The 11,980-nt window shown below is 42.8% G+C and overlaps 1 protein-coding gene across 1 annotated transcript in view; it reads right to left on the reverse strand.

Moving 5' to 3' along the window:
- Positions 1 to 1,111, reverse strand: part of PKD2 (polycystin 2, transient receptor potential cation channel) — a 33,385-nt gene extending 32,274 nt beyond the window's left edge. The window contains exon 1 of the mRNA XM_083367026.1: positions 583 to 1,111. Within this exon, the coding sequence (XP_083223152.1) occupies positions 583 to 1,081 (499 nt within the window). The 5' untranslated portion in view covers positions 1,082 to 1,111. The remainder of the gene's footprint in view (positions 1 to 582) is intronic.
- Between the last annotated feature and the right edge of the window lie 10,869 nt (positions 1,112 to 11,980).

Below are 11,980 nucleotides of genomic sequence, written 5' to 3' on the forward strand. Positions count from 1 at the left end.
TAATTCTATTCCAAGTTAATAAATAAATAAAAAACCTTGAAGTTAACGGAAGTACCAAAAATACACAGTAACCCCTCCCTCTTTATTACTAAAATTCAGTGCCTTTTGAGCATTTACAAGTAGTCCTTGACTTATGACTTATTACCAGGGCTTTTTTTCTCATAGACCGCTCAGAACGGAGTTCCGGCACCTTTTTTGGATAGAACCTTGTAGGGTAGGCAAGGCGGGTTGTATGACATGGGTGAGTTCCGGCACCTTTTTCTTTTACAAAAAAAGCACTGGTAAACATTATGGAAGTTATTGGCTATTGCCTTCTGGAACTTTTTTTTTTGGGGGGGGGAGTTTTCAGGCTAATTGATAATCTTGGGGCTCTCCTGGTGGTCTCCCATCCTGCTTTACGGTTTGGGGTGGGGTTTTTTTGAGCTGAACTCTGTCCCCTTCAGGTCCCAGTCCTCCTGGCAGCCACAGGTAGATGCATCCGCCAAGGACTGCCCTTCCTTCCAGGAGCAGGAAAGCCGCGTCCGAGAGCAGCTGGGCGAGGGGCGGGGAGGCGAGGCTGCCCCGGACGGCCGCTCAACTCACCTCGCAGTCGGCTGGCCAGTCCTTTGGCCCAGGCGACCCGGTGCGGCGGGGGCTCCGCGGCCTCGCCGTTGCCCTCTTCGGGAGCGAAGCGGGCGGGCAGGGCGTCTCCCGCTCCTGCGGGGAAGGGATGGCCCCGCTCCCCTCCGTCCTCCTCCTCCTCTTCCTCGCCCCGCCGCCTGCGCCGCCGCTGCCTCCCCTGCGCGGCGTCTCCGCTTCGAGCGCCGGGCCCGCCGGAGGTCGGCGAGGCCGCGTGGCCCCGGCCCCACTCCACGTCCATCCTCAGCACCGGCCCCGCCACCGCCGTCGCCACCCTGGCCGGGTCTTCCTCCTCGGGCTCAAAGACCGGGTTGTCCCGGCTCCAGGCCTGCCTCGAGCAAGAGGAAAGCGGCGGCGAGGGCGAGCCAGCGGGCTGGCCGAGCTGGCCCAGCTCCAGCTGCTCAAGACCGCCCGGGGAGCAAAGTCCAGCGCGGCCGCCGCCGCCGCCTCCCGCTCCCGCCATTGTCCCTTTGCAAGCCCCGCCGCCTCCAGAGCTTCCCCGCAACCCCGCCGAGTAACGGGGCGGGAAATGGGCGCCCTCGCCCTCTTTCCTCCCCATCCCCGCCCACAGCGCCTCGGCGGCCAGCCCGGCCGAGCCAACAGCCTCCTCGGGACGGGCTGAGAAGGGAAAAGAAGCGAGCTCCTGAGCTCCCGGTGGAAAGTGGCGCTGCTGGGGAATCTCTCGGCCGATTTTTCCCCAGGAGTCAAAATCTCCCCCGAGTTTCCTTGGAGTCGTTTCCAAGGATGGAGGCGGAGGCGGGAGCAAGCAGGTCGTGGAAGGATTCAGTGCTAAAGGCAGGCCGAGGTTGGATCGGAGAGGGCTGAGCCCTCCTCCGTCGGGGTCTGGATGTGGAAAGGCCGAAAGGTCCAGTCGATCATCCGGGAGAAGCTGCAGGGTCCCCTTGCAGCAGCAGCAGCAGCAGCAGCATCCTATTGTTTGCGAAAACACAGTGGAGCAGGTCGCTAGACCAGGGCTTGTCAACATTTCCCCCCATTGTACCGCATTGATTGATTGATTGATTGATTGATTGGACTTATATGCCACCCTATCTCCCGAAGGACTCAGGGCGGCTGACAACAATAAAAACAACAATACAAAAGTTAAAAGAAATTAAATAAACATCCCCAAAATAAATTAACTAAACAATTAAAAATTAAAACATTTTTAAAAACCCGTCGTCAATCCAGGTCAGCCTGATGAAAAAGGAAAGTTTTGAGGTCGCGGCGAAAGGACCGGAGATCCGGGGCCATCCGGAGCTCAAGGGGGAGTTGGTTCCACAGGGCCGGCGCTCCCACAGAGGAGGCCCTCCCCCTGGGGGTTGCCAGCTGACATTGTCTAGCCCACGGCACCCTGAGGAGGCCCTCTCTGTGTGAGTGTACTGGGTGATGGGAAGTCGTCTCCGGCAGAAGACGGTCTTGCAGATATCCCGGGCCTAGGCCATGTAGGGCTTTAAAGGTAAGTACCAGCACCTTAAATCTCACCCAGAAGACAACTGGTAACCAATGCAGCTCACGCAGGAGGGGTGTAATATGGGAGTATCGGGATGCTCCCATCACTACCTGCGCGGCCACATTCTGCACCAGCTGGAGGAAATTGATGAAACATACAGGGTCCAAACTAATTATGCGAGAAGGCACAACCTCCCAAAAGAAGTACATGTAAGGTTAGTTAAAAAATCAATTCGGGATGAGCTTCTGCATAGATCTAGAGAGGAACCATTAGAATTTCGGGGCCAACCAATCACCATCCTTAAACAGATACCTAAAAGGATGAGGGATCTGAGACGCGGCTATCAATTCTTAACATCCAAACTAATAAGAGAAAATGTAAACTTTAGATGGCTAACTCCAGAGGGTATTCTAGTTACGTGGCAGGATAGAAGGCATAGACTGGACACGATAGAGAAGGCAGAAGATTTTTACAAACGCCACTTCCATAGCCAAGAGGAAGTAGATTTAGAAGATCAAGATGGAAGGGAGGTAAAAGAAAGAGATACAATACGTGTGGCAATGGATGGGAAGATCTTAGCTACAGAGGATAGAAGGAACAAATCCGGTGAGTTGACAGAGAAACATGGAACTAGAGACAAGGAAGAGAGAGAGCCCCGAATCACGAGATCCACAAAAACCAGAAATAAGTAAGATGAAGGGAGGTGAGTGTAGTATTATGTCTGTGAATATTAATGGATTGAATTCGCCAGTGAAAAGGCGGAAATTTTTTAATAGGCTTATTCACCAACAATTGGATATCGTGGCAATACAAGAAGTCCATATAAAGGAACAACAAAAATATTTGTTAGTACAACCAAGAATAGGGAACCTATTCGTTTCCTTAGACCGACACAAGAAAAAGAGAGGAGTGGCACTATATGTAAACCCAAAATTGACTGCAAAACAAATTTATAACGATAAAGAGGGTAGAATACTGATAGTCGAGGTTATAATAAATCACAGGAAGGTCATGATGGTAGAGATATATGCCCCAAACCATAACCAAGAACAATTTTTCAAAACACTTCACAATAAGATATGTAGCATTGATTATGAGGAGATTTGTTTAATAGGAGATTTTAATGCTATCCTAGATATAAATTTGGATTATATGGGAAAGACGCTTAGGAAAAAGAAGAGAAGAACTCTACCGAGATCTTTTCTTAACTTGGCTGAGGAACTAAATATCCAAGATGTCTGGAGGGAAAGAAATCGTAAGGCTAGACAATATACATATTACTCCAACCGACATAACTCATGGTCTAGAATAGACATGGTATGGATGACGAAAGAAATTAGTTCAGAAATAGACGAGGTACATATAGCGACAGGTACTTGGGCAGATCACAATCCTATTAAACTTATCTGGAAAGGTTCCAAAAAAATACCCAGATGGACGCTTCAAAGAGCAATTTTAAAAGAAGACGAATTCAAATCTAAGATGGAGAGAGAACTAAGTTTTTTCTTTAAGGAAAATAAAGCTATAGACACCTCAGTACAAAACAATTGGGATACAGCTAAGGCAATGATGAGAGGGGTAGCGAGGGCATATATGGTATATAAAAATAAGGGGAAAAGACAACAACGGGAAAGATTAGAAGAGGAATATAAGAGCTTAGAAGTTACACTCCAACAAGATCCACAAAAAGAGAATATCAAGCAATCTATGGATCTGATTAAACACAAACTTAACATCCTAGACAAAGAGAAATTGGCACAACAATTGAGAAACACGAAACAAAATTTTTTTGAAAATGCAAATAAACCGGGCCGGTGGCTCGCATACAAATTGGGAAAACAAAAGGGGAAAAACTGGATTCACGAACTACGAGATGAGGAAGGGAGAATATTCCACCAGGAGGAAAAAAAAAAAATTATAGCCCAGGAATTTTATGAACGTTTATATAAAGAAGATAGCCAGGCAAGTGTGGAGAAAATGGAGGAATATTTTCAAAGAGCCAAACTACCTAAGGTCACAGAAGATACCAGAAATATGTTAAACGAGGAAATTCGACTATCTGAGGTGATAAAAGCTATTAATGCACAAAAGAATAATAAAGCATCGGGACCCGACGGTCTTCCATCAGAGATTTATAAAGAATTACAAAATATCCTAGCTCAACCCCTAGTGGAGGTATTTAACGCAGTATTAGAAGGCGCAAGGACGCCTAAATCTTGGCTAGAGGCAAACATAACCCTTATTCCGAAAGATAACACAGACCATACATTAATCCAAAATTACAGACCCATATCACTTCTTAACTCGGACTACAAGATATTTACATCAATTATAGCGGAACGATTGAAACGATTTCTGAATGATTTCATACACGCAGATCAAAATGGTTTTCTCGCTAAGAGACACACTAAGCACAACATTAGAATAATATTAGATACATTGGAGTACTATGAATTACATAGCGAACAACAGATGGCATTACTTTTCTTAGACGCCCAAAAGGCATTTGACAATGTTAAATGGTCTTTTTTGTGCCAACAGCTTAGCTTTATGAATATGGGAGAAAAATTTATAAATATAATTAGGGCAATTTATGACAATCAGGAAGCAAAAATAATTTTTAATGGGGAAGCATCTAGCAAGTTTCAAATTCAAAAAGGAACACGGCAAGGCTGCCCCTTATCACCGTTGCTGTTTATATTGACTCTTGAAGTATTAACGAGAACTATAAGAAACGACCCAAAGATAAAAGGATTAACCATTAAAAAGGAAACCTTTAAATTGCAAGCTTTCGCGGACGATCTAGTTTTTATTATGGAGGATCCATGTCAGACGGGACCAAAGCTATTGGAAGAATTATCTAAATATGGTGAGGTTGCCGGACTGCGAATAAATAGAAATAAGACCAAGATGATTGTTAAAAATATGACCAATAAACAAAAAGGTAATCTGGCCGAAATCACGGATATAGAAATAGTCAAGAAAATAAAATATCTAGGGATTAACATTACGGCTAGATGCACTTCACTCAAAAAGGATAATTATGATAATGTAGTGAACCAAATAAAAGGTGACCTGGAAAGATGGGGAAACCTAAAACTCTCATTATTGGGAAGAATCGCTGTCATTAAGATGAATATTCTGCCTAAAATCCTGTTTCTGTTTCAGAATATCCCAATTCAACTCGACTCTAAATTTTTTCGAAATTTGGATAAATTATCACTAAATTTTATTTGGCAGGGGAAAAAACCAAGAATTAAATTGAAATATTTACAAGACACGAAGGAAAATGGGGGTTTTGGATTGCCAGACTGGGAATTATATTACCACGCCGCGGCCCTGAGCTGGATTAGAGAATGGGTAATCTTGAGAAATAGAAGACTATTAACTTTAGAGGGTCACGATTTGCAATATGGCTGGCATGCTTTCCTATGGACGGAGAAACAAGGTCTTTTCTCGCATTTTCAAAGACACCGGATCAGGCAAGCGCTACTCAATACTTGGAAAAAAATTAGATCTCACAATTACACTAAAATACCGGTCTGGCTATCCACCCTTGAAGCGATAGTTTACCCAAATCTGTTTGATTTGGGTAACATAATCTCATACAAGGATATTCTGAATGAGGAGGGGGAATTGAAACTTAGGAATGAACTAGAATTACAAGGTATAAAACTCGATTGGTGGGCCTACTTACAAATCCAATCGAGATTTAGGAAGGATAAAAATGAATGGGGGATATATACCTCTGAAACAGCATTGGACAAAATATTATTGGGACCGGACTCTAAACAAATAAGGAATTTTTATAAATTACTTTTGGGATATAAGCTGTTTGAAGAGCAAGTGAAAGACCCTATGTTGACCTGGGCTAACAATTTAGGACATAACATCGACCTAGATACTTGGCAAACAATTTGGGATAGGAATAAAAGGATAACACTGGCCTCATCGTATAAAGAAAATTTATTTAAAATGTTTTACCGATGGCATCTTCCCCCAGCCCGCTTAGCAAAAATGTACACAACAGCATCTCCCAAATGTTGGAAGTGTTCTGAAGAGATAGGCACATACTTCCACACGTGGTGGTCTTGCAGTAAAACACAAAAATTTTGGAGAATGATTTGGATTTGGCTGAAAGAAATTTTGAAACAAGATCTGGAGTTTAGTCCAGAACTTTTCTTGTTGGGAATCACGAAAGAGAAATATCCTAAAGATGTGCTATACTTAACGATCCATATTATCACAGCAGCTAGAATATCATTTGCGCAAAAATGGAAAAAGAATGAGATCCCAGGACAAAAAGAGGTTATTAGGAAAATTTGGGATTGCGCTGAAATGGACAAATTAACTTTGGAATTAAAGAATAAAGATCAATCAGACTATTATAGAATTTGGAACAAATTGTATCTTTGGATGGATAAAAAGAAAGGTCTCTATTAGGTTTTACAGACTAGCTCACTGTTTTAAATATTGTGGTATTTCACCGATTTGTAATCTAAGTGTATTTAAGTGTATTTTTGATGTACATATATACATGTATATATATATATTTAAACATTGTAGACAAAAAGGTTTGTCAGCTCGCTGGTACTGTGTCCAATGTTTTTAAATAATAAATTTAATAAAAAATTAAAAAAAAAAAAAAGAAAAAGGAAAGTTTTGAGGTCGCGGCGAAAGGACCGGAGATCCGGGGCCATCCGGAGCTCAAGGGGGAGTTGGTTCCACAGGGCCGGCGCTCCCACAGAGGAGGCCCTCCCCCTGGGGGTTGCCAGCTGACATTGTCTAGCCCACGGCACCCTGAGGAGGCCCTCTCTGTGTGAGTGTACTGGGTGATGGGAAGTCGTCTCCGGCAGAAGACGGTCTTGCAGATATCCCGGGCCTAGGCCATGTAGGGCTTTAAAGGTAAGTACCAGCACCTTAAATCTCACCCAGAAGACAACTGGTAACCAATGCAGCTCACGCAGGAGGGGTGTAATATGGGAGTATCGGGATGCTCCCATCACTACCTGCGCGGCCACATTCTGCACCAGCTGGAGCCTCTGGGTGGTCTTCAAGGGCAGCCCCATGTAGAGAGCATTGCAGTAATCTATCCGAGAGGTAACAAGTGCATGAGTGACCGTACATAGGGCAGATAGGGGCGCAACTGGTGCACCAGGAGAACCTGGGCAAATGCCCCCCTGGCCACGACTCCAATATGATCTTCAAAACTGAGTCATGAGTCCAGGAGGACGCCTAAATTGCGTGCCCTATCAACGGGAGGTAACACCTCTCCTCCCATAACCAAAGATGGAACCTCTTGGGCAAGTCGAGATGCCGGTATGTAAAGCCACTCAGTTTGGCCGGGTTGAGCTGGAGCCTGTTCTTCCCCATCCAAATCCGTACCGCTTCCAGGCAACGGGACATCACATCGAGGGCATCGCTGGGTTGGTGGAGATAAAAAGCTGGGTATCATCAGCATATTGATGATACCTCACCCCGAAACCACGGGGTGGTTTTTAGGACAGGGCAACATCTGAGTACCACCAGTCGCCTAGCAAGGTGTCAAAAACTTGATGACCAAAAAAAGAAAAAAGAAAAGAAAAAAGTGATGGAAGTACAGGTAGTCCTTGACTTACAACAGTTCTCTTAGTGACTGTTTGAAGTTACAATGGCACTGAAAAAAGTGCCCCCCAAGCCACAGCTTTGGGGTGGGGGGGTGTTTGGTTTTTATTCTCCCCCCCCCCCGGTCTGCTGGGTGGTTGCAGCAAGTTTTGGTCACTTCACATGACCCTGGGACACTGTGACCGTCATAAATATGAATCATTTGCCAAGCTTCTGAATGTAGATCACAAGACCCTGGAAATGCTACAACATTCCAGCTGACCGACGCTTGTTCTGGGCTCAGAAGCACCAGGATCAGCGCCAAGCTCCTGCTGGAGCCTGGCGCTGATCCTGGCGCTTTCGCTGAGCCCTGAAAAGCCCTGCAGCTCCAGCCATCTCTTGCTCAGGCTTGTGCGGTGTTACCACTGGTTCAGCTCATTCCCCTCCCCCACTACCACTTTTCTAGGATGGTCGCATGTACCACAGGTGGTACCTGTACCACTGGTTGAAAAGCCCTGCACTAGGCCCGGATACAAAAAGAGGTGCTTTTATTAAGTATGACCTAAAAAAACACATGACTATAGTAAGTCCTGGGCTTACCACCACAGTTGAGCCCAAATTTCTGTTGTTAAGTGAAACAGTTGTTAAGTGAGTTTCGCCCAATTTTACGAATTTCAATCACGTGACCATGGGGATGCTGTAATAATGGTTATAAGTGTGAAAAATGATGATAAGTCCCTTTTTCCAGTGCAGTTTTAACTTCGAACAGTCATTAAACAAAAGGTTGTAAATTGAAGACTATCTGTACTCTTTTCTGTTAGAAAGCATTTACCTGATCTTGACTGTGCTGGGTTGCCCTGATGAGGACTTTGGAAGAAAAAGAAAAACTGACGGGCTGAATAGCAACCTATTCACAGGGTTGTTTTTATTAACCTAAAGTCTGCTGGAATGTATATATTTTGTGAGTAACATGTAACGGCCTTGCTAACTGACATCTTTAGTCTTTGTATTAAAATGATTGAACTATGTTATTTAAAATAATTAGTGCTCCATGAATAATCAATTTTTTCCTCTTCTCTCAATAAAATAAAGTGAAACACCATAGGAATTGTTAAAAAAGAGAGACATTTCAATAGGAAACAAGATTGCTAATGGTAGAGTTTTGCTTATGAAGAAATCTGCGAACTTTGAGTTTATAATCTGAAATCGGAGTCATTACTCCAATTTGTTGAAAATAAATACTGATGTAACTCCGAATAATGACACAGTTGATTTATGCTGCAGTTTAAATTTTATTAGGAAATTTGGAGTCATTCTGACAACCATTTTATAAGTTGTATAAGTTCCCTATTCTTCTTTCTGTAGTTCACTTTCTTGAGGTGTATCATTATAGATAGCCTCTAAAGCTTCCTCTGAAAACATCATTGCCTCAGGGTCCTGCAAAAAAAAGGCATTGTCAATAGGGCCTACTACAAATTCATCTTTAAACAAAACAAATTGAGGATTTGTTTTAATAATAATTTGTTGTAAGTTCTATTTCCCACTTGTATCGTGAAAATGAAATGATAGCTATTTTGACTACGAAAATTCTTGGAACCAGTTCCAAAATGATACAAGACAGTATTCAAAATGAAGTTAAGTTTCTGAAATTCACTGTTCTTAATATTTTGTCATTTCTTCCCATTCCTTCCACTTGACATAATTTACTATAAAAAACGAGGCAGGTGAACATTAAAACGCGTAACCTAGAATATTACGTTTAGAAGTAGTACAGTTATGCATCTTTGTCATTAAACCCTTGTTCAAACTATATTTTATTATTTCTTAGTTGTTATTTATCTGGCAGGATTGGGATGGGGAAGATGTATCTCTTAACCACCATGATCTGGACATTCCTATATTTTCCTGTTTGATGTGCCTCAGAAGCGTTACACAAAATGGTTGTCCATTTTGCCAGAAGAAGAATCAATATTTTTCTTGCTGTTTCTCTTACATCGGCATCACTTTTGCTGCTTTTTAAGTGTCTGGTCTATATAAATCTCCTACCTCGTTGTCACTTAATAGAAGTATCTTGCCAGAAATGTATCTTTTGGGGAAAGTATCTATTTTTTAATTGAATAATTTAATTGTTCAGTGAAATTCAGAATGTACAAGGTTTATTTTATATAGTGCTATGCAAAGTAAGTTTACAATAACTTGATTTCTGCTGTAGATTTTCTTTTTGGAGGAGTTGGGGAGGAGTCATTACTGACTACTAGAAACTGCCTGGACAAGTTCATGCCGTGTCCTTCACAAGTTTTTGTCAGAAGTGGTTTGCCATTGCCTCCTTCCTAGGACTGAGAGTGACTGGCCCAAAACTACTCAGCTGACTTAGTGCCTAAGGCTGAACTAGAACTCACGTTCTTCTGATTCCTAATCTGATGTCTTACACTGTTCTAATTATGATGATGATGATGATGATGATGATGATGATGATGTTCTTAATGGTTTAATTCCAGGTACCTTTGATTAAACAATGACATCTGATGGTACACAGAAAACACGTTTCAGTCTGCCCTATGGAAGACCATACCCTCTTAGATCTGGATGGCTTTGGCCCTGTGACTTTCTGGACGGCTTTGGCCCTGTGACTTTCTGAAGACATTAACACCACCACCCCAGGTTAAAAAATTAAGTGAACCCTTGTGTGGAATTGTGGAGGTGGGTTGTCTTGGATCGCTGTACTGCCCCAGGCTTGATAAGCTTCTGAATTTTTGTTAATTATTTACCAATTTAAAAAGGTTATTTGTTCTTTTAATTTATTTGTTACTGATCACGGTATTACATACAAATCCATTGAATCAAAACAAATAAACACTCTTTAGTGCAGGGGTGGGGAATAATGGCCCTTTTATGACATGTGGACTTCAAGTCCCAGAATTCCTGAGCCAGCACTTGTGGACTTCAACTGAGCATGACTGGCTAAGGAAGTTTGGGAGTTGAAGTCCACAAGTCATGAAGGTGCCCATCCTTCTCCCCCTCTGCTGTAGTGCTTAATGCACTGAAAGTATTGCTTCTACCTGCTGTTCCTGGAAATCTTCCTGGCTCATATCTAAAGGAACAAAGTCAACAGCGGGGAGTTTCTGAAGATAAGATGGTGCTGTAGGATCCTTTAAAGCGAGTGCTGGCGCTGTGGGATCCTTTAAATGGAGTGCTGGCCTTGTAGCTTCCTCTAAAGCGAGCGCTGGCGCTGTGGGATCATTGAAAAGGTGTTCTGGCCTTGAAGCTTCCTCTAAAGCGAGCGCTGGCGCTGTGGGATCATTTAAATGGAGTGCTGGACTTGTAGCTTCCTCTAAAGCGAGTGCTGGCGCTGTGGGATCATTGAAAAGGTGTTCTGGCCTTGTAGCTTCCTCTAAAGCGAGTGCTGGCGCTGTGGGATCATTGAAAAGGTGTTCTGGCCCTGTAGCTTCCTCTAAAGCGAGCGCTGGAGCTGTGGGATCATTGAAAAGGTGTTCTGGCCTTGTAGCTTCCTCTAAAGCGAGTGCTGGCGCTGTGGGATCATTGAAAAGGTGTTCTGGCCTTGTAGCTTCCTCTAAAGCGAGCGCTGGCGCTGTGGGATCTTTCAAAAGAAGTGCTGATCTTGAAGGATCCATTAAAAGGAGTGTTGGTGCTGTAGGATCCTTTAAAGGGAATTGAAATATTATGAAGCAAATTAAAAGAATTTTATGCAAACAGGTTTCAAGATCAATAAACAGAAGACAAAGATGTTAATCAAAATCATAAAAACAGAAGATCAAACAGAACTGATAAAATGAGTTTTAAGTTTGAGTAGAAAGTAAAATATCTGGATGTCACTATGACAAACATGAATTATATGTTATTTCAAAGTAACAATAGAATGAGGTTTAAAAAGATAGGGGAGAAATTACTGTGGGGAGAATATCTGATAAAATGAATATCTTGCATAGAATATGTTTTTGTATCAGACGCTATCTGTTTTGATAATTGTTGCACCATTGAAACAGCGGCAAAAGGATTTATCTAAATTTGTATGGTAAGGAACAATCTATAAAATAAATATAAGATGCAAAGGAAAGAGGAGGATCAGGTTTATCTGACTTGAAATTGTATTTTGCAGCTTGCAGTTACTTGGTTTGGCTGAAGGAGTGTTGCTGAGAAGTAAAAGGCGTTTTTGAAGTTAGAGGAACACAGCCTGAGATTTGAAGGGCATGGATATCTGTGGTACAACAAAATCAAGGTTAATGTGGATTTTATTGTTGAGAGGACACCCTTTATAGACGTTTTGTGTGAAACAGAAAAAATGAATTTATGATTTATGGTTTTGATGAT

This window comes from Vipera ursinii, assembly GCF_947247035.1.
Source record: "Vipera ursinii genome assembly, chromosome: 7".
Taxonomy (NCBI): domain Eukaryota; kingdom Metazoa; phylum Chordata; class Lepidosauria; order Squamata; family Viperidae; genus Vipera; species Vipera ursinii.